The sequence below is a fragment of the Marmota flaviventris genome, chromosome 9 (genome assembly GCF_047511675.1).
Source record: "Marmota flaviventris isolate mMarFla1 chromosome 9, mMarFla1.hap1, whole genome shotgun sequence".
NCBI lineage: Eukaryota > Metazoa > Chordata > Mammalia > Rodentia > Sciuridae > Marmota > Marmota flaviventris.
This window is the reverse complement of record NC_092506.1, coordinates 65212154-65235608: the sequence shown is the minus strand read 5'-3', so window position 1 is coordinate 65235608 and position 23455 is coordinate 65212154. Positions and strand designations below refer to the sequence as shown.

The following is a 23455-nucleotide window of genomic DNA, read 5'->3' as shown; positions in this document are numbered from 1 at the left end:
AAGGGTGCAGAGCATCCTTTGTCTATTCCTCATTTTCATAACCTATCCTATGGTTTACTCAATAATGTCATTTTAGATACCCATGCTTCATATCAACAATCTTTCTGGGCCTCGTAAATTAAACCTGTTCTAATGTGTAGAAACTAGCCTCCTAGCCCACATGCAAAGCACATTTTAGTTAGTCTGGTTTTTTTTTTAAGTGTTTTCTGTTCTTTTTTTTTTTTTGGTGCTAGGGATCAAACTCAGAACCTCATGCAGTGGACATTTTAGCAAGTCTGGGTAATAGTGTGACTGCTTTTGTTGCTCACAATGGTAGTGTTGTGTAGTGAGGCAAATTTATACTGTGCAAGAGCAAATGGAGAGCTGAATGGGAGGATAACTTTAGTAAGAGTTTCTCAGAGCCTATTTATATATAGGGCAAATACCTTTCTCTGATTTCACTATTCTGTGTTCTGACAGATTTCCTGTCTAGTAGAGAAACCAACCCCTAGATCTATTGCCATTTATACTGATTTTTCTTCCATCAGAATTTATTAATTATTAAATGAGGAAAACACTGTGATAAGTAATGAATATATAGAAATCAGTAAAATAATCAGTTTCTCTTTTTATGCAAAGTACTCCATAAAGATGGGTATAAGACATAAAGTTACCACTGTTCCTTCATTCAGTATTCAGAATCTAGTAGGGCAACTAAGTCATAGACAAAAATAACATGGAACATTATAATGTTATGACTTAAGAGAGGCCTAAATGAAGTTCTGCAGAGATTCTGAGAAAGAAGGGGTGACTTCCAGTTAAGAAGATTAAATAAAATTTCTCAGAGGAGGTACCATTGGAGTGGGACTTTGAAGGGATGATGAATTTGGACACATGGATATAGGAATAGGGAAGGACATTCTCAGATGAGTGAATATATCATAAGAAAGTAGCAAGACAGGGGCTGGGGCTGGGGCTCAGTAGCAGAGTACCCGGCTTGCACATGTGAGGCACTGGATTCAATCCTTAGCACCACATAAAAATAAATAAACAAAGATATAGCGTCCATCTATAACTAAAAAATATATTTTTTAAAAAAGAAAGTAGCAAGACAGAAACGAAATGAGATGTCTCATTAAAAGCAACAGGTCCTTGCTGTTAGTGTGTAAGGCATAATGAAGAATAATGGTAAAACATGGCTTAAGATAGATTTTGGAAGGCCTGGAAAGTAAGGCTATGACATTTGGCATATATCAAGTTTGTATTTTAAGAAAATCATTTTTGGGCCTGGGTGTGGTGGTGCACGCCTATAATCCCAGTGGCTCAGGAGGCTGAGGCAGGAGGATGACAAGTTCAAAGTCAACCTCAGCAACTTACAGAGGCCCTGACTCTAAATAAAATATTTTAAAAAGGCTGAGGATATGGCTTAGTAGTTAAGCACCCTGAGTTCAAGTCCCAATACCAAAAAAACAGTATTTATGAGGCTGGGTGTATAAGCTCAGTGGCATAGTGCTTTCCTTGCCTAGTATCAATCCCTTGAGTTCTAACCCCAGAATTGCCAAAAAAAAAATTAGAAGAAAAAAGAAAAGAAAAAGAAAAAAAAATCATTTTGGAAGTTGTGATGTGGAAAGTGGCTATGAGCAGAGAGACTAGCTATACACTTTACTTTTTAACTAGGAAAAATGCATATGGTGTATGAGCTCTAGGCCAAATTCTGGCCACTGAATTGTGCCAGTTTCACACACAATTAACATAAAATGGTATTGTTTGCTTTTAATGTAGAATCAATTCTAGTGTCCAATAAAGGTCTGTATATTAACTAACTTTCCACTCTAGCCTGTATGGGTACATGCAATTGTAAGAGCAATGAAAAAGGAAGGAGACCTGGATTCTATTTCAAGCTCTGTTATTAGGTTACACTGTAATCTTGATCAAGTCATATAACTCTTCTAAGCCTCAGTTTCCCCTTTTCAAATGAGAATAATAATATTATTTAATAAAATGACATTTTATAGGAATGAGTAAATAAATGAAATCATATAGATGAAATTATTTTGATGCATTCAGACTGTCATTAATATCCTAGCATCTGAGGACTCTACTTTTTAGTTTCCATCTCCACACTGACTTGATGACTGACTGGATTTAGATTTAAGTCTAGAATTTACCAGTGTAGTTATATCATCAGCCTGAGACCCTTGGAAGGGCTGATTTCTGACTTCTCTTCTCTTACAGGTGAGTGTAAATTACACTGCTAGTAAAGTCCATCATAAGGAAAAGAAATGGGCAAGAATTCAGAAAGGGTATCAGTGTGGTAACTTATGAAATCCAAGAGGAAATAATAATGAATTCTTCCTGGGGGTGCTGGCAAAAATTACAAATAGGTGACATTCGAAGTGGATTGAAGTGTCAGTAGCATGGAGAGGGAGAGCTTGCAGGTAGAGGAGCAGCACCACAAGCTCCTAGAGGCTGAAAAATACAGGAATGGCATGAAGTAAATGTGTTGCCAGGCTCTGAGAAGAACTTTGAGCTACAGAACAGCGGGTTACACAGTAATTTGGTGATTTTAACCCCCTTTTTCTTTTTCACTTTTGCAGATACTTGGATCTTTGTTGCTTTGGGAAAGGATAGAACTGTACCTGCACACGTGTCATAAGGTAGGATGTTTGATCGTCATGGGGGACTTGAGATCAGGACTGAATGTGCTCTTTGGCATTTAGTGTTATCATACATGATTGCCCTTCTCTCATTATTGCCCTAAAAAAAAGAGATCTATTGATACAATTTTAACTAAAATTATTAAATTTCTTAAAGTTGTAACCAATTTACTGAAGGAACTGAACCCAAACTTTATTCTTTCTCACTACTTCATGTTGAACTCACTCTGTGGCCCTGTTCTTCCCAACCTAATGAGATCTTAGGCAAATTTCTTACTTTCCCAGTCCTTTTTAGTCACAAGAACATTCTCCTTTCAATCATGAAAAATTTTAGTTCATCGCTGGCTGTGGTGGCGCACGTCTATAATCCCAGAAGCTTGAGAGGCTGAAGGAGGATCGTGATTTCAAAACCAGTATCAGCAACTTAGTGAGGCCCTAAGCAATTCTGTAATTCAGTGAGACCCTGTCCCATAAAAAAAGAAAAAAGAGATTCACAGCATTGGAGACAGGAGTCCCCTGTGTTTCTCCTTTACTAGCAAAGCAATAAGCCTTCCTTTTCCTTTTTCTCAAAACCGTGTCCTCATTATTGGATTGGCATTGGGGATGAAGACCAAACTTTCAGCAACAAATCTGGTGACCCAGATGGGACCCAAGAGCAGCCCCTGCTGCAGCTTTCTTGGGCAGGCCTGGCTCTCCAAGGAACCCTACTTCCATGCTGAAGATGCAAGGTGGCTGGCAGACTTGTTGAGAGCCAACTGCTGGAGAGTTAGGAGATGGGTGAGTTTGCCTCAGATTGAACCAAGAGCTATTCCTTTGAGTGAAGGAAGGGACTTTGGGACTGTCCCAGAAGCTGTGAAGCTCCTTTTGCTTTGGGGAACTCCCGCCTTCTCTCCCTGAACAGTAGAGGTTGCTCCTTGTGGTCTACTTTGAGAAAAAGGAAACTGAACTCAGGAAAGTCACAACAACTTTGGCCATTTGGTAAGCCCCTGGTGTGCACACTGAGATCCCTGATTCCACACATCTGGTTCATTTGTGAAGGAACACCTATAGGACCCCCCTATAGATATAAGCCTATCTAAGATAATGATTTACTATAATGATGTCCCTTTTGAATAGCTTTCTGGATAATTGCAGTTGGAATTGGTCTATCAAAAGTAAAGTAAGTGGAAGAAATTTGTATGTGCAGGTCTGTCTATTTTAAAGCTTCCTTTCTGTCAGCCCTTGTTTCAGTGATCTTCTCTTGTCTGTGTTTTTTTTATTTCTGTTACTGGCCCTTTAAGACATGGGCCATGCTGCATTGCTCTTACAAGTAGTCTCTTGAGCACAGAGATCTTGGCTTTCTATACCACCTATAGGTATAAGCCTGTCTAAGAGAAGGACATTTTACTGTAACACAATCTGGCCTTTGGAGTTGATCTGTTGGGGCTAAAGTATATGAAAGAGATTTTGTATGTATAGGCATTTATGCAGCTGCATGATAGGGGTCTGAACCATTGGGGTCTAATTTGAAGGTGCCAAAGGTACTGCCTCTGATATGCAAGGATTGCAGGACACCAGAAGAAAGGGTTATAAAAGATTTAAATATTTTAAACCCAGTGCTGACACTCCCAGCACTGTTTCTTAGCCTGGCCCCAGGCAGCCAAAGATCATTTTACTGTAGGTCAAGGACACCAGCCCTAAACTGGGGGGGGGGGGGGGGAAGTCCCAGAAAAGCTGCCTTAGCTGTAGGAAAACAGCTAAAGAGAACCTGACCTCTGCCATGCCTTCCAGCCCCTTTGCCCATGGTAGGTGAAGCTGCTGGCCACAAAGGATGTTGCAATAGGTTCCAGCACAGTCAGTTTATGACCTGGGAATGAGAATAGTCTCCCATTTTAAGATCTAACAGGACACCTCATTTGGCCAGGGGATGGCCATCATAGGGGCAAAGTATTCCTTGCTATAAAAATACTCCATCAAACTAAGTGCATGGGGAGACTGGCAGAATAAACAACTCACTCCAAAAAGAAAAAGACAGAAACTAAGGCCAACCTATGTTTTGGAGGCAGTCTCTACAGAGGGATCTTCAAGGAAGCCTAAAGAAAAGGATGGAAAGGGCTTCCTGCATTACATATCAATATGCCTAGTATGAGAAAAAGATCCCAAAGGAGCCTCTGGGTACAATTGACAATGGGGAACTCACTTAGTAAGCCTTATGATAATGGTAAGGGAAACAGGTCAGGCTCAAAAATATACTGTTCGCCAACTCCTTAAATGCAATCTGTGAGAAAAACCATTAAGGCATAGTTTTTGTGCATTCTGGATTGTCCAGCCCTCTCATGGGATGAAATTGTTGTGTAAATTGTATGCACAGGTAACATTCATAAGGTCTGTTTCAGAATATGAATTTAAGAAAGGGTTGAAACTAAAGGGGTTGAAACTGAAACTAAAAAAGACAAAGGAAAGATACAGGTATGGAGATATTTTTTAGAAAATTAGAAGGTAAAAGAAATGTTTCTGAATGAGAAAGTATTTTTTCCAGTAAAGTAGTATTCTTGGGCTAAAGTCCAAGAGGAAAGAGAATAAAACTAAGGATGTAAAGTTGTGAATGTCTAAGTAGCAGAAGTTTGTGGAAGGTAAATCTCAAAAAGTTTGTGTTTGTGATTACATTGGCTATAATTGCACAAAGTTATTGGAAATTTAATGCAATTATATGAAGCAAAGTCTGAAACACGGATCTCTTATCAAGATAATTTTCTTGTATTAGGTTTCATTACCTGGGGAAACTAAATCTTAAAGGAATTAGGGTTTGTACCTGATTTAAAGTCATAAACGCTTTGTAACTGGTTAAACAAACGTCGCTTAGGTTATAAATATATGGTTTAGACAGATATGGTTGACTAAATACATGTGATTAGGTATATGTATGCATCTGAGAATTATATCTGTCTAAGCCTTGTCTAAATGTTATTTAAAAGTTTATAAAATGAAAGTTTATGTAAGTTTACTGGCAAGATAACCAATAAGTGCTCTCTTTTATATACATTATATCTCACATAGACCGGCCACACTGTCATTTTGAAGACCTGTCTTATATCGGTTTGCTTTGACTAAGTCAATTTCTGATCATTAACAGCATTTTCTAAATGTATAAGAGATTTAAAGCTATCCTTTGATTTTTATTAACCCATGCAGACATGTGATTATTTGATACTGTACACTTTGGATTCTAAATTGTACTTTAAAAGTTAATTAAATGTAAAGTTTAGGAGAGCATTTTTCCAAGTTGGTGTTCTCTGAATTAAAATTTTGTGTAGCAAAAGTCTCAGATAAAATAAAAATAACAAATTTGGTTGGTATTTATTCATGTCATTTGATGTTTTATAGCTGGATAAAGTAAGCTGTTGTCAATAAACTATATATACAATTTTGTGTTACTCTTCACACTGGAATTGGAATTTAAATGCACTTTTGGAAGATAATAATGAGATCCCGGTCTAAAGGTGACATTGTAAAACATGGAAGCATTCTGCCACTTTCTCCACAAAAAGACAGTTAAAAGTTCTCTTAATCTTTCTTTGATTCATGTTTTAAATGTAATGTTGTATTGTTATTTGTGAAGAGCTCTGCCTTACCTGAAATAAGGCTCTGCCTCCAACCTTATTCTATGTGGGAATGGCTTCAAAATAGGCTAGACTTCAGATCATTTAAAGTTGTGTTCAAAAGATTGATTTTTGTTGTAAAGACTACTGTGATCTCAAACAAGGGATATAATATATAACTAAGTAAAGGTTCAGGATTATAAAAGTTATTTTTCTTGGTTCACAGATATTACATAATATGTTTTTGCTTTATAATTTTATTTTGTATTTTCCTTTTAGACTTTATATAACTATTGCCTGTTAGCGTTTTGTAGAGGTACTGCTTCTTTAAGAGAGAGAGAGAGAGAACGAGAACACACCTGAGTTAGAGAGAGAGAGAGAGAGAGAGAGAGAGAGAGAACGAGAACACACCTGAGTTAATTTGAGATAATAAGCCATCACCTACAGGAAAGATAGTATATATAATGCTGACTACCAGTATTAACACTAACCCCAATTAAATGAAAGAGGTAACTAAGATTATAGATGTTGGAGTTATAACCTGTGACTCCCTCTTTAAGACTGGTGAATGGCTTGCTGGGTGTTTAAAACCAAAAATGTAGAAACCAAAGAAAAGGAAGTAAAAGCGCCAAGGAAAAAGCAGTCAACATTTTGGCCCTTGCCCTATAAGGTCAATCAAGACTCAGAGAACAATGGGAACCCTCTCTGGGCCCTGCAGCTCTGGTGAGTCACCTGATCTGCTTATCAAGGAGATGGAGAGGACCCTAGAGAATAAGAAGCCAACCAGTGCACATTCTGCAAAGAGGAGAGTCATCAGAGACAGAAACATCCCTGATACTTCCAGTAGAAGACACTTATTGTCAGCAGGACTCTGGCCCATCCTAGCAGATGGCACCACTGGTTGAGGAAAGCTAAAGGAGTCAAGAGGCTTCAGACATGTCCCCAAGAGTGATCTCTGAGGAATCTCAGCTGCCTCTGAAGAATAGGTAGGAACAAGGTCAGTTTTGACCAACTTAAACATAAAGTGGACCATTGGTACACTTATAGCCTAAGTGTAACAGGGGTTCACTTGAATGTATCCCTTGTGGCTTTGAAACTTACATTTTTTTCCCCAGTCTTCTTTTTCCTAAATTTCTCCTACCTGTTCTTCTTTTCCCTAACCTCTTCCCTGATCTTCTTTCGCCTGATCTTCTCTGGTATTCTTTTCCTAAACTTCTTCTTCCTTATCTTCTCTTTCCTGATCTCTCCTCCCTAATCTCATTTTCTCTGAATCACCTCTATAAAAGCCCCCTGTTCCTGCTGATGGGCAGAATCGCAGCCTTTGGGACAGGAGTCCCCTGTGTTTCTCCTTTGCTAGCAAAGTAAAAAACCTTCTTTTTTCTTTTTCTCAAAACCATGTCCTCGCTATTGGATTGGCATTGAGGACAAGGACTGAGCTTTCAACATTTGCACAGCCCTACATGGACATTTAAAAGGAAAAACAATGGTTTTTTAAAATGTAACCTAAGAGGTACACTTGTGTTAGCTCTACCAAAAGTAAGTAAAGCTGGAGGCTATAAAGGAAGGGTTCTTGGGTGAGAGTGACTAATAATAATAATGATCATAAAGGACTCTTTTGAGTCACAAATTTGTCCTGAGTTAATTTGAGCCTGATCTCATAGACCTACAAATTTTCCTAACTTCCTACATTGATAAAGTTGATCTTTTTTTTACTGATATGATTATGAGTTGTTGTCTTCATGGTTTTCAGAGACTGGCTTAAATACTAACTGCTTTTGTGCTAATTATTTACAAAAAAGTAATGATTCGCTGTCTTGCTTATTGTTGTCTTAGCATGATCCCTTCCCTGTGTATGCCTTTTCCAGTCACCTGCTATCTGCCACTGTGGACCTCTGAACTGCTTTGATTATGAATACCCTTAACTATTCATGCCCCAACTGATAGAGAATAAGGACTTTGAGTTACTTCCCCCTAACTTTGCCCTCTTTCAGCAGGAAGCAGCTTGAAGGTGTCATCACCCATTTTTTCCATAGAAATGGAAATGTAGAAATTGACAGAGGGGAAATGTAACAGTGGTCCACTTTATGTTTGAATATAACCCTTGATGCTCGGCCACTGCAACTTATTTTTAAAATGGACATGTTTCTTTCTCTTTCTCTCTCCCTGCTCCTCCATAATCTCTCCCACTCTCTAATCTCAGAGGAAATAGGATTACCTTTCTTCCCCATTTTAGGCAGATTTATCTGTCCTTGAGTACACACCCACCATAAGAATGAAGTAATACAGAAAGTAATATAGACTTTGGGAACGGTACCAGAAGATCTCAGAAATGACTCAATCCCAAATTAGCAAGTGAATCACAAATCTGACAGACAATCATGGAATATAGCCTTTGAATCACCTCTTTAAAAGCCCCCTGTTCCTGCTGATGGGCAGAAGTACAGCCTTTGGGACTGGAGTCCCCTGTGTTTCTCCTTTGCTAGCAAAGCAATAAACCTTCTTTTTCCTTTTTCTTAAAAAGAAAAAAAGGCTGAGGATGTAGCTCAGTGGTTAAGTGCCCTGAGGTTCAATCACTGGTACCTAAATAAATAAATAAATAAATAAATAAATATTTAGTTCATGGAAACTGTCATGCTAAGTGAAATAAACCAGTCCCAAAAAATCACAGTTCAGATGTTTTATCCTGATAAGTGAAAGTTGATCCAAAATAAAGGGGAGGATAAAAAAGAAACTAGAAGATTGGTGGAGTAGCAGAGGGGAATGAAGGGAAGAGAAGAGGGATGGGAGAGGCAAAAGACAATGGAATGAATCTGATCTAACTTTCCTTGTACGTGTATTAATATACATGGTGAAATCTCACCATCATGTACCATCCACAAGATACTAATTTTAAAAAGAACTATAAGTAAATAGCAGAAATATCAGTTGAGCAGAGGGAAGGGAACAGGAGTAGGGTCAGGTAGGAGAGATGGAGGGAAAGGGAAAGTACTAGGGTCTGAATTAGAACAAATTATATTCCATGCTTTTATAATGATGTCAAAATGAATCCTATTGTTATATATGACTAAAATGGAAAAAAATGTTCAACATCTCTAGTAAATAAAGAAATGCAAAGCAAAACTATTCTAAGATTTTATCTCACTCCAGTCAGAATGGCAATGATCAAGAATACAAGCAACAGTAAATGTTGGCAAGGTTGTGGGGGAAAAGGGTACACTCATATGTTGCTGGTGGGACTGCAAATTGGTGCAACTACTGTGGAAAGCAGTATGGAGATTCCTCAGAATCTTGGAATGGAACCACCATTTGATCTTGTTATCTTGGAATGGAACCACCATTTGATTAAGTTATCCCACTTGTTGGTCTATCTCTGAAGAGCTTAAAAGCAGTGTACTACAGTGATGTTTATAGAAGCTCATTAATGTTTATAGAACTCAGTTCACAATAGCTAAACTGTGGAACCAACCTAGATGCCCTTTAACCAATGAATGGATAAGGAAAATTTGGTATATGTACCTAATGGAATATAACTCAGCCTTAAAGAAGAATGAAATTATGGCATTTGCCAGTAAATGGATGGAGCTGGAGCATATCATGCTAAGTGAAATAAGCCAATCCCAAAGAACCAAAGACCGAATGTTTTCTCTGATATGAAGATGCTGATTCATAATAAGGGAGGGGGCTAGGGAATAATAGAGATCCTTTATATTAGACAGAGGAAAGTGAAAGGAGGGGAGAGGTTTGGGGGTAGGAAGGATAATAGAATGAATCTGACATAATGACCCTATGTGCACATATGATTACATGATTGGTATAATTCTACATTATATACAACCAGAAGAATGAGAAATTGTACTCCATTTATGTATGATGTATCAAAATGCATTCTACTAGTGTGTATAACTAATTAGAGCAAATAAAAATACAAAAGAACAAGAAATATGTAAATATTAAAAAAAAGAACCAATGATGGGCTGGGGTTCTGGCTCAGCGATAGAACGCTTGCCTAGCTTGTGGGAGACACTGGGTTCGATCCTTAGCACCACATAAAAATAAATAAAATAAAGGTATTATGTGCAACTACAACTAAAAAAAATTTTTTTAAAGAACCAATGAAAAAAAGTTAGTTCATTATAATAACCCAAACCACAGCTTTATTGATTTTAAAGCTTTCCCCTCCCTATTTGGACCTGATCCAAGGCTGGAAATCTATATTGGTGGAGAGAGCATGGTGGTCCTTTTACCTTTCCTCCCCACAAATGGGGTGTAGGGAAAGAGGAGGGAGACAAGAGCACTGTCCTACAAGGTGGCACAAGCTGGCATCTAGGTACATGAACAGTTGGCTTGTTTCCCTTGTGTCATTTTACTGTGTGTGTGTTTTCAGGGACTCTTCTCTGAAAATCTTGACTGAAACTCTGTTGGTGGAGTCAATGCCTATAATCTTCCTTTCTTTTCTTTTTTTTAAAATATGCTCTCATTTTTATTGCAATATGTCCATTTTTGTGAGGATGGAGAGTTAGATTTCAAAACAATTTTCCATTTAAGGGTCTTTTATACATAAATTGCCATCATGACTAGTATTCAGAATATCTTTAATATTACAAGATTCACTTGGTGAACATAAAACTTCTATACTTTACTCAATGGAAAACAAAAAAAGCTATTTTTTAAAGAAACATACAGATAAAAGGAATGAACACTGAGGTACTAGGATAAATTGATGACAGTTAATGAAATTCAATTAACATTCCTTTGGGAAGGACTAAAGTCATTACCAAAAAAGTGCTTTTACATCCATGCTGCCCTGTCCCAGAAAGGCTTGCCAAGGTAGATAAAGTATATAAATGCTATATAGCACGACACAGAACTACAGTCAAATGCAGCTATAAATAATAGAGAAAGGTTTACCATTTGACCAGTGGATAATACATTTAAGGCATTGAACTTGGTTACCTTTTGCAGAATTCTAAACTGTTCACATTAACAATCACATTCATTGTAGTGCTTGCTACAAGGGAGGCATATAACCAATTATTTTGGCTAAAATAAGACAGGAAAGCGTTCCTTTTGTTCTATTTAAAAATAGCCATATTAAAATCTAATGGCAATTACTGGCAAATAGATGGAAGGGCCCATAGGAAAGGGAAAGCAAAAAATAAAATCTTAATACTATTCTAGTGGACTGAGGTAGAGAAATGAAAATCCCTTAAAATGTAAATAGCACTTGACTGTTATAATGGGTTTCCTTCAAGTGAAACAACTGCATTGCCTCCCAGTTTCTCTCCAAGTGTTGAATAGTCCTTATTATCAAGCCATTTACTTGCCATTCATGTTTAATGCCTATAAATTTCTTTTTAATGGCATCTTTAGAGGTAGCAGAAATCATATTGCTTTTTAAGGTTGCATTTTGGGGAGTCCAGAATATTAAATGCTATGTTTTCTACATTCTTGTTTCGTATGTGATACTGTACAGAGTATATCAGCGATAATTCAGAATTAGCAACTTCACAAAGATGTGTAAGAGTCCTTTGCAGTATCACCAGTATTGCCTATTTATCTATATTGCTTAAACCCAAGAGAACTGCTTTATTTTTTCATCTTTTCTTGTGTAGATTTCCTTACTTTCATATCATTAAAAACTTTGATGTCTTCATCATTCACTCTAACTCCAGATGCCATAGTGCCTACAACTCTGGCTCTGGCTCTGTGACCCTGCCGCAGTCTGGCTGGGCACAAAATAACCGAGCCACCACAAAGCCTTGTAGATTCAAACAGCAACTCTTTATTCCCGAACTCTCACCGGCACTCTACACGCACATTCTGGGAAAAATACACTCCCTCCACTGGGCTCTGTGTACCAATACTCTCAGAACCCTGTGAGAACTCAATGGGAACTCCGAAGGAGCAGGCGCTTGAGGCAGCAGGATCAGGATCCGCCCTAATCCTGGGGCTGCCCTATTCCCAGCAGGATCCACCCTAAACCTGGAGCCACCCTATTCCCAGCAGGATCCACCCTAAACCCGGAGCTACCCTAATCCCTGAGCAGGGTCACCTTTCAAACCAAAATGCCATGCGTCATTCCTACTTGGCTATGGCTCTCAGCATCTCCCCCCTTCTGATTAACTAAACAACAAGCAATGTGGCTTAGGGACCGTGCCTGTTAGGTTGTCCAATTCAACATATGGTCCTTACCCGTCATCGGATGAGCTGACCTCTAGGCGTCAGCCTCCTGTCTTAGGTCGGTACCACTGCGATTGGATCTTACCCGTCACTGACTACCGGTCCAGCACACAGCCATACTTGTGGATAGGCCTATGCACCAGTTGGGGGGTAAGGTTCTTTGCCTCACCTCTGTTGGCCCCCAAATTTGGCCTTGGTGCCAGTGGGGGGGTGAGGTTCTTTGCCTCACCTCTGTTGGCCCCCAAATTTTAGACCATCACTAGCAGAAGGGAGGAGGATACAGAAATGCCACGACACCAAGCCAATTAACGGCTCTTATGGAAAAATTGTATCACCATCAGCAAAGATACGCCAGCACTACCACAATTCGCTGCACCAACAGATAGTTCACAATGCATACAAGTGATACATAGTCCAGGCAAGTTCTGCAAGCAGTTCAAAGTGGAGGAATCTATCAATATGTCCATTTCCTCCCAAAGTAAATCAACTCCTTGATTGAGCATTACTTGTTGAGTTATTATTCATTGATGCATCAGTTTATACAGTTTACTGTGATAGCTATCATAGAGAAGCTGTAGTTTGGTTTTATCTTTGTCTTTACTGGCACTGGGATGAAGATAGGAATTCTGGCAATGATGCTAAAAAAAATGTAACATTCCAACAGGTACTAAGAAAACAATTTTCTGAACAATTGACATTATCCTGAACAGAATCATTAAATATAATGAAAAGGAAAGGTGAAAGTAAACAAACAGATCTGTTAACCACCTTTAAAAACAATCCTTAACAGCTGTTTACCTAATTTAAATTAAACCATTTAAATCACGTGAATAAAAAAAAATTTGAATCCATTTTTTCATGAGCGCTCCTCATATATGATATATGGACATACGCACACACAGACATACAACACAAAACACAAGAGTGCACACAAACGTACAACACATAAGACAATAGTAAAGGCCTTGTAGCTTTACACAGGTGAAATCTCCATTGCAATGTTTAAAAACTCCACAGTCAAAAAATAAAACTGATCAGAAAAACATTAACATATGTCTGTATGAGCTCAAAAAATAAAATAGAACTTTATGATGTGGGAAAAGGCAATAATAAAATAGATATTGAAAAAAGCACCCTGGTTAATCACTGTCGCAGATGTAAGAATAGCCAAGCTGGAGCTCTGGATATCAGCTGTTATGGATTTGAGTCAAATCATTTTCTTTTTGGTCTGTAGAAATCACTTTGGTTAGTCTCTCTGGAATCCAAATTGGCTGCTGTTCTCCCTGTGGAAACACACAAATAGAACCCCAACTCCAGACAATCACTGGGTCAGGACCTTTCCATTGTCCTGTTAGAATATCCTTCCAAAGTACCTTAGGCTTATGTACATTTTTTGGATACATATGCCTTTCCATAGCACTAAGTCCTGATGAATCCAAATTTAAAAAGTTTAGAGTAAAAATAGTTATTTTAAGTTTATCTTTGGGGGATATATACCCCTTCCCAATTCCCTCTTTTTGCTTTAATAAATACATTTTAATAGTTTGATGAGCTCTTTCAACTATGCCTTGTCCCTGTGGATTGTATGGGATTCCTATTAAGTAAAACATTAACTGATTTTTCTTCAGGGATGATGTTCCAAAATATCCTATATGCATCCTTTGGAAATTTAAATATCCTTTTAAATTCAAGTCTTCCAAAAGCATTTTGCCTTAGTTTTTAGAATTACTTTAGTCTTTTTAATTTTTTGATGTGGTTTTAAACCAATTTCCTTCTAGTTTAACGTTTTCTAAATTGGTTCTTGTCTGTAAATTTTAACACCTTCATCTGAGACTTCTAATATCTGCACCACCAGAAGTTAAAGTTGATGGGCTTTTTGAAAGAATTACTAATAATCTCCTTGTTCTTCTATTTTATCCAATATTTGACTGTAAACTTCTCTCTTGTACCTTTTTCTATCTTGAATGTCTGTATCTAATAGTTGTCTTAGCTTTTTGTATTTTTTATCTGAAATACCTTTACTTGACATTTTCAACCATTTTCTATCTTATTTCTGTCTTCTAGTTTTTTTTCCCTAAGGTTTGTACATTCACCCTTAGTTGCCTTTTTTCCTCCTAGTTTTCTTTTGTTTCCTATTTTGTGGGTTTAAAATTCTTATCTTCCTACATCTTCTCTATCTTCCTACATCTTTTCTTTTTTTTTCACCTTCCTGTACTTCTGTCTTCAAAGTTTTTCACTTCAAATTTCTAATCTTCTTTATCCAAATGTCTTTTATCCTATTATCTTCCTATTTTTATGTTTTTTTTAAGTAATGCTTATTTTAAACTAGGCTTCGAATGACGCAATCTCTCCTCTGCCATGAAGGCATCTTAATCACCTTTAATTTAACCTTTTAAAGCCTTTTGCAACTTACTTAGACATTTTACAACTTTTTACTTTATCACACAAAGATTATCTCATCTAGAAACATTCCTTTTTTCTTCAACCTTTCATATTAAAATATATTTCCACATCTTGAATCTTTTTATATCTCTTTTCTAGCCGTTAACACTTTTTTAAAAAAATTCACATTCTGAAACGACCCTTATAAAATTTTTGAATTTAGACAAATTACTCCACTTAAATAAGATGAAATATTTTTATGTTTTTTATGGTATTATAATACTATAATTGAAACCCAACTGAAACTTCTTATACTCTTTGTATATAAATTACACATGATAGAATCTTAACTCTTAGTAACCTTGTTTTAGCAAAGACACAGACACAAAGCGATATTAAACATTTTTTTCCATTTACCAATTTATGAAAACACACATAATGTTTAAATATATTACTTTATGTAACTTAATAAGTAACGAGTACTTGATTTTATATTTAGTGGTTGATATTTTAACACTTTAGCTTTGTAAATTAATCAGATGTCTGTAAAAACCAAGATCTTAGACAAGTGTAGTAAACAGAACTAGCCATCTCTTTCTTGTTGAAGAAAAATCCTTCTACAGGATACCATGATGGTCCCATTGATATACTTAATAACTCGTCTTTAAAAAGCCATGGGCTACATTTTTGTATTGTATCAACATATGTCCTAACTGTTCTTGGTTTTACTGGGGTGCCTCCTTCCTCTAACAATTTCTCTTCCTCAGAGGCGAACAACTTCAAACCTTGAGTCAACCATTTTCCCCAGTTTGCCTGAGAAAGTTCTAGGGACAGGCAACTTGAAATAAAAACAAAATAAATCAAAACAAGAACACATTGTTTTTTGAATTGGTCACCCATTCTTTTGCTCTTCCTCAGGGACGAGCAATTTCACTTACCTCCAAGCTTCAGGCGTTCCCCGCACGGGCCGCCAAATGCCGCAATCTGGCTGGGCACAAAATAACCGAGCCACCACAAAGCCTTGTAGATTAAACAGCAACTCTTTATTCCCGAACTCTCACTGGCACTCTACACGCACGTTCTGGGAAAAATACACTCCCTCCACTGGGCTCTGCGTACCAATACTCTCAGAACCCTGTGAGAACTCAACGGGAACTCCGAAGGAGCGGGCGCTTGAGGCAGCAGGATCAGGATCCGCTCTAATCCTGGAGCCGCCCTATTCCAGCAGGATCCACCCTAAACCTGGAGCCACCCTAATCCCTGAGCAGGGTCACCTTTCAAACCAAAATGCCATGCGTCATTCCTACTTGGCTATGGCTCTCAGCATGACCCAAACAATGCCTATCTTCTTATAACCCCCCCTGAAATTTCTCCTTTGAAGTCCTTTTGATCTTTTCTCAGTTTGAATTTCTTTAAAATGATGTTAGCAAGAGATCCAAGATGGCGAAATAGGGGGAGGAAGCATTCCTTGTTGCTCTGTGACTCGACTTGGGATTCAAGCAGAGAAAATACTGTTTCTCTGTGAAGCAGCAAATGCTGCCCACTGATACCCTGCTGTTTACCCCCCATTTATCCACCACGATTGCCAGCCATCTACTAGCATATCACCCACCTTTTGAGTGCAGATCACTCCCTGACTGCCACCTCTCCACTGCCATTTGCCCACCTCTTGCCTGCCCATCCCCTTCCTTTCACCTACCCATCACCCACTGCCTAGAGACCACCCACCAGTTGCCCACTTTAACCTGCAGACCACCAGCAAATTGCCCGCTGACTGGAAGTCCATTGTCACAATACCTGCAGGTTTGGTTACATGCAGCCACAGACATCTTGGGACACTGGCCCGGGCCTGCAGGTTTGCCACCATCACTGCTGCCATCTTGGGGAACAGCTGCCTCAGTATGGGGACACCAGCCAGGGTCTGAAGATATATTTTCAGGGTACCTGAAAGTCTGGTGGCAACTGAGGTCTTTCTGCTGGATGTGCTAGTGACTGCCATCTGGCTGCCTCTTTGCAGGGTTGCTCCTTTGTGTGAGTGCATCTCTGGTGGTCTCTTTGCAAGATGAAAGGGCATTGAGATCTTGGGTCTGCAGCAAGATGGAGCCTGGGGAAGCTGAAGCCCAGGTCCCTCAGAGAGCAGCGGGGTTTATGTGGGTTAGTCTGGTCTAGCAAGCCTGTGGAAAATCAAGACTAGGGGCAGTACCCCTGGAGAGGAAAGGTTGGAGAAACTGGAGAAAACCAGGTTCTCTCCAGCTCAGTGTGAGTCCTGAAGTGTGCAGGGATGGAAGGCACCAGCTACAAAGGGTGAGAAGCCTGGAAGAAGTTGTGAGAGCATCTTGCTATTGACTTGCCCACCCAACCAGTCGTACAGCACCCACTTCACTAGAGCAACTATCCATAGTGCTACATGGGAAGACACACAAACAACTTTCAGATAACCCCACCTATTGGCAGAGAAGGGAAACTGAGAAATCTTTTAAAAAGCTAATGGAAGCAATTATTCATTTTTCCCCCAACATCTCTACCATCTTTGAATTCAAATATTTTTCATATATCGATTTGTTGAGGAATGGGATGTCTGAATAATATAATTTTGTTGTATATTCTTAAATTTTTACTTTATTGTTTTTGGAATATGTATAATTTTTTCTCTTATCTGTCTCTGTGGATTCTCTTTCTCACTTCTCTCATAGCCATCCTCTATTAATTCCTCCTTCACTCTTATTTTTACCTCAATCTTCTCTTCTTCTCCCTCAGAAATATCACTTCTTGCTCTACTTCTGTTCCCTCGTTGTCTATCATTTGAAATGGTCAACCCCTTTAGTAAACTTATTGCTTATATTGTAGTCAACAATTGAACACATCATTTCTGTTTATTGTGACAAAACTGTAGATGCTTAATAGGAGTTATTTGGTTTAAAGGTGTATATTGTTTGCATTGGATGCTGTTAATACTGGTCTCCCTCTTAAAGGTGAGGTACTGGAAGCCTTCAGGGACACTATAAGACTACAGGGTAAAAACTGTACTGCTTCAGATCCATACTGCTAGATGGGAAGACACACAAACATGCAAAAACAAGGGAATAAAAGCTCCTCAAACAAACCAAGATGTTCCAACATTAGAATCCATAGACAACACAGTAGAAAAAATGTCAGAGAAGGAGTTTAGAAGGTACATAGTTAGGCTGATCTTCGAAAGGATGATATATGAGAGAAAATACAGAAAGTAAAAGATCACTTCAATAAAGAAGCAGAGGGCTGGGGTTGTGGCTCATCGGTAGAGCGCTCACCTAGCACATGCAAGGCACTGGGTTCAGTCCTCTGCACCACATAAAAGTAAATAAATAAAGGTATTGTTTCCAACTACCACTAAAAAATAAATATTAAAAAATAAAGAAGCAGAGATTATAAAAAAGAATCAAGCAGAAATCCTCAAAATGAAGGAAACAATAAACCAAATAAAAAATTCAATGGAAAGTATCACCAATATACTACACCACTTGGAAGATAGAACCTCAGGCCATGAAGATAAAATATATACTCTTGAAAATAAAGTCGACCTTACAGAGAAGATGGTAAGAAACCATAAACAGAACTCCAAGAAATATGAGATAACATGAAAAGACCAAATTTAAGACTTATCAGAATAGATGAGGAGTGGAGATACAAACCAAAGGAATGCACGATCCTTTCAGTAACATAATATTAGAATATTTTCAAAATCTAAAGAATGAAGTGGAAAATCAACTACAGGAGGCTTACAGGATACCCCAAATGTACAGAATTACAGCAGACCCACACCAAGGCATATTATAACAAGAATGACCAATATACAGAATAAGGATAGAATTTTAAAGTCTATGAGAGAAAAAAATCAAATTACACATAGGGGGAAACCAATTTTTATTTCAGTTGATTTCTCAACTCACATCCTCAAAGACAGGAGGTCCTAGAATAATATATATTAAACTCTAAAAGAAAATGGATGCCAATTGAGAATTTTCTGTCCAGCAAAATTAAGCTTTGGATTTGATGATGAAATAAAAGCTTTCCATGATAGACAAAAGTTAAAAGAATTCACAACTAGAAAGTCTGCACAACACAACATTCTCAGCAAAATATTCCATGAGGAGGAAGTAAAAAAAAATGAAAACCAGCAAAGGGAGGAACAACACTAAAGGAAAGGTAAATCAAAGGAGTATCTAAGTCAAGTTAAAAACCAAAAATAGGAGTTGGATTCCAAGATGACGGGCCAGAGGGAGGCAGCATCCTGTGTTGTTCTGTGACCCAGATCTCATCTAGTCAGAGTACTGCATCTGAGAGTGTAAAAATTCAACAAATAAATGACCTAACATTACATCTCAAAGCCCTAGAAAAAGGAGAACAAATCAACACCCAAAGCAGAAGAAGACAGGAAATAATTCAAATCAGAGCTGAGTGGATGTGGCTCAGCAGTAGAGCATTGTACCGCAAGGCACTGGGTTTGATCCTCAGTACCACATAAAAATAAAGGTATTGTGTCCAACTACAACTAAAAAATATTTTTTAAAAAAAATCAGAGCTGAAATAAATGAAATTGAAACAAAGGAAACAATTGAAAAAATTGACAAAACGAAAAGCTGGTTCTTTGAAAAAAATAAATAAAATTGATAAACTCTTAGCTACACTAATGAAGAGAAAGACAACTCAAATTACTAAAATCCATGATGTAAAAGGAAATATCATGATAGACACTACTGAAACACAGAAGATAATTAGAAACTCTTTTGAAAATTTATATTCCAATAAAATCTCAAAGACATCGACAAATTTCTACAGACATATGATCTACCCAAACTGAATCAGGAGGACATACACATTTAAATAGATCAGTTTCAAGCAAAGATATATGAAGACACCATCAAAAGTCAACCAACCAAGAAAAGCCCAGGACCAGATGGATTCTCAGTCGAGTTCTACAAGACCTTCAAACAAGTATTAACACCAGTACTCCTCAAATTATTCCATGAAATAGAAAAGGAAGGAACCCTTCCAAACTAGTATCACCCTAATTCCAAAACTAGACAAAGGCACATCAAGGAAAGAAAACTTCAGACCAATATCCCTGATGAACATAGACACAAAAATTCTCAGTAAAATTCTAGCAAATCACATACAAAAACATTAAAGACAGCACACCACAATCAAGTAGGCTTCATCCCAGGAATGCAAGGTTGCTTCAATGTGTGGAAATCAGTAAACATAATGCATCACATCAACAGACTTAAGAATCATTTGATTATCTTGATAGATAACAGAAAAAGCATTTGACAAAATACAGCACTTCTTCATGTTCAAAACACAGAAAAACTAGGGATAGTAGGAACATACCTCAACATTGTAAAAACTATATATGCTGAGCCCAAGGCCAACATCCTTCTAAATGGAGAAAAATTGAAAGCATACCCTCTAAAAACTGGAACAAGACATGGATATCCTCTTTCACCACTCCAACATAGTCCTTGAAACTGTAGTTAGAACAATCAGACACATGAAAGAAATTAAAGAGATACAAATAGAAAAGGAAGAACTCAAAACTGTCACTATTTGCTGAGGGCATGATTCTATATTTAGAAGATCCAAAAAATTCCCCCAGAAAACTTCTATAGCTAATAAATGAATTCAGTAAAGTAGCAAGATATAAAATCAATACCCATGAATCAAATGCATATCTATACATGGGCAATGAATCCACTCAAGAGAAATTGGGAATACCACAGTAACCTCAAAAAAACAAAACAAAAAACTTGGAATCAATTTTATAAAATAGGTGAAAAACCTCTACATTGAAAACTATACAACACTAAAGAAAGAAATTGAAGAAAACCTCACAAGATGGAAAACTCTCCCATGCTCTTGGATAGGCAGAATTAATATAGTCAAAATGACCATACCACCAAAAACATTATACAGATTTAATGCAATTCCTATTAAAATCCCAATGACATTCTTCATAGGACTAGAAAAAGCAACCATGAAATTCAGTTGGAAAAATAAGAAACCCAGAGCTGGTGTTGTGGCTCAGCAGTAGAGCGCTTGCCTAGCACATTTGAGGCCCTGGATTCGATCCTGAGCACCGCATAAAAATAAACAAAATAAAACTTTTGTGTCCAACTAAAAAATAAATATTTTTTAAAAAGAGACCCAGAATAGCCAAAGCAATCTTTAGCAAGAATAGTGGAGCAGGACGCATCACAATACCAGACCTTAAACTATACTACCAAGCAATAGTAACAAAAATAGCACAGTATTGTCACCAAAATAGACATGTAGACCAGTGGTACAGAATAGAAGAAACAGAGACAAACCCACATAATTACGGTTTTCTCATATTATACAAAGGCACCAAAAACATACATTGGAAAAAGATAGCCTTTTCAACAAATAGTGCTGGGAAAACTGGAAATCCATATGTTGCAAAATGAAATTAAACCTCTATCTCTCACCCTGCATAAAAATCAACTCAAAGTGAATCAAAGACTTTGGCACTAGAACAGAGACCCTGTGCCTAATAAAAGAAAAAGTAGGCCCAAATCTTCATCATATCAACGTTGGACCAGACTTCCTTAACAAGTCTCCTAAAGCACAAGAAATAAAATCAAGGACCAATAAATGGGACAGATTCAAACTTAAAAGCCTCTTTTCAGCAAAGGAAACAATCAATAATGTAAAGAGAGAGCCTACAGAATAGGAAAAATCTTTACCATATGCACCTCAGATACAACAATAGTCTCCAGGATATATAAAGAACTCAAAAAACTTAACACCATAAAGCCACAAAACCCAATCAATAAATGGGCTAAGAACTGAACAGATGCTTCACAGAAGAAGACATACAATCAATCCACAAACATATGGAAAAAATGTTCATTATCTCTAGCAATTAGAGAAATGCAAGTCAAAACTGCCCTAAGATTTCATCTCACTCCAGTCAGAATGGCAATTATCAAAATTGCAAGTAATAATAAATGTTGGCAAGGATGCGGGGGAAAAGATACATTCATACATTGCTGATAGGACAACAGATTGGTGCAGCCATTATGGAAAGCAGTATGGAGGTTCCTCAGAAAACTTGGAATGGAACCACCATTTGACCTAAGTATCCCACTCCTCGGTTTATACTCAAAGGACTTAAAATCAGCATACTACAGTGACACAGTCACATCAGTGTTTATAGAAGCTCAGTTCACTATAGCTAAACTGTGGAACCAACATAGATGGCCTTCAACAGATGAATGGATAAAGAAAATATGGTAAATATACACAATAAAATATAATTCAGCCTTAAAGAAGAATGAAATTATGGCATTTGCAGGTAAATGGGTAGAACTAGACATTTTTGCCCTATATACATGTACAGCCAGAGGAATGAATAACTGTGCTCCATTTGTGTACAGTTGTCAAAATGCATTCTCTTGTCATGTGTAACTAATTAGAGCAAATTAAAAATAAATATGGGCTGGGGATGTGGTTCAAGTGGTAGCACGCTTGCCTGGCATGCACGGGGTGCTATGTTCGATCCTCAACACCACATAAAAATAAAAAATAAAGATATTTTAGTTTTAGTTTTCCACCTAAAACTAAAAATAAATATAAATAAATAAATAAATATATATATACACACACACAAAGATACTAGCATGGTTTATCTCAAAAGGCCCGTATTTAGGCCTAGGGTTATGGCTCAGCAGTAGAGCGCTCGCCTAGCATGTGCGAGGACCTGGGTTTGATCCTCAGCACCGTACAAAAATAAAAATAAAATAAAGGTACATCTACAACTAAAAAATAAATATTAAAAAAATAAAAAAGGTACATATCTGGCCCCAGAGAATAGGCAACTTGATTCAATCATCTGTGAACCTACAGCATATTTCCAGCATAGCCTCCCTTATTTTGCCATGGGCTTAAGCAGCTCTAGTGACAGCCTCTTGCTTTTTTATGAACTTCTTCAGGCATGGTAGTGATTATCATACTTGGTTTTCTCAAATTTGAGAACGTTTAAGTAATGTCCTTAAGTCTGTTATCATATGACAAGTACAAATGAAAACATAAGTTTTAGAGTTATTAGAATGATGGAAATTGAAGCCACTAGAATCTGTGAGGCTTGGAATTTTAGTTTTGTTTTTCTCAGAATAAATCCAGGAAGAAAGAATTTACACCAGGCTCATAACCCCTTCATCTTCTATGTAGGAATATCCAGAGTTGAATGAATGGCCTCAGTCAAAACTCCTTTTAATCATGCTAATAATCTGACCTCCTAGTAAATACATTTAAAGTATTTATTAACCAAAAGATAACAGAGTCCTTTTCTGTGAACATTTCTAATAGGATAGACTGGGTATATCTAGATACCTTTGCTGTAAATATATAAATCTTAATAGATTCCACCTTTGCTGGAATATATAGATTTCTTTTGTGGAAGACATGGTTCGCTAAAGTTGTAAGATTAATGGAGTAACAAGTAAGGATGCTTCATAACCAGAATGGCTCCTTCTGTAAAGTTGTGTTTTTATATATTTTGCTCAAAACACATCTCATAATTAAGTCCTAAATCAGGATGCATCACTAATGGAGGAAAGACTTTTTTTTAAATGAATAGCTATATTTGACATGATTAGATTTCTCTAAAGGAACATATTT

General features: G+C 37.4%; 1 protein-coding gene and 1 pseudogene across 1 annotated transcript in view; one reads left to right on the top strand and one right to left on the bottom strand.

The window, feature by feature from the left end:
- The window catches only part of Gdpd4 (glycerophosphodiester phosphodiesterase domain containing 4), a 118062-nt gene that overhangs the window by 16375 nt on the left and 78232 nt on the right, over window positions 1-23455 (top strand). Inside the window, exon 3 of the mRNA XM_027942868.2 lies at window positions 2577-2636. Within this exon, the coding sequence (XP_027798669.2) occupies window positions 2577-2636 (60 nt within the window). The remainder of the gene's footprint in view (window positions 1-2576; window positions 2637-23455) is intronic.
- Window positions 11446-11893, bottom strand: LOC114098464 (cofilin-2 pseudogene; annotated as a pseudogene).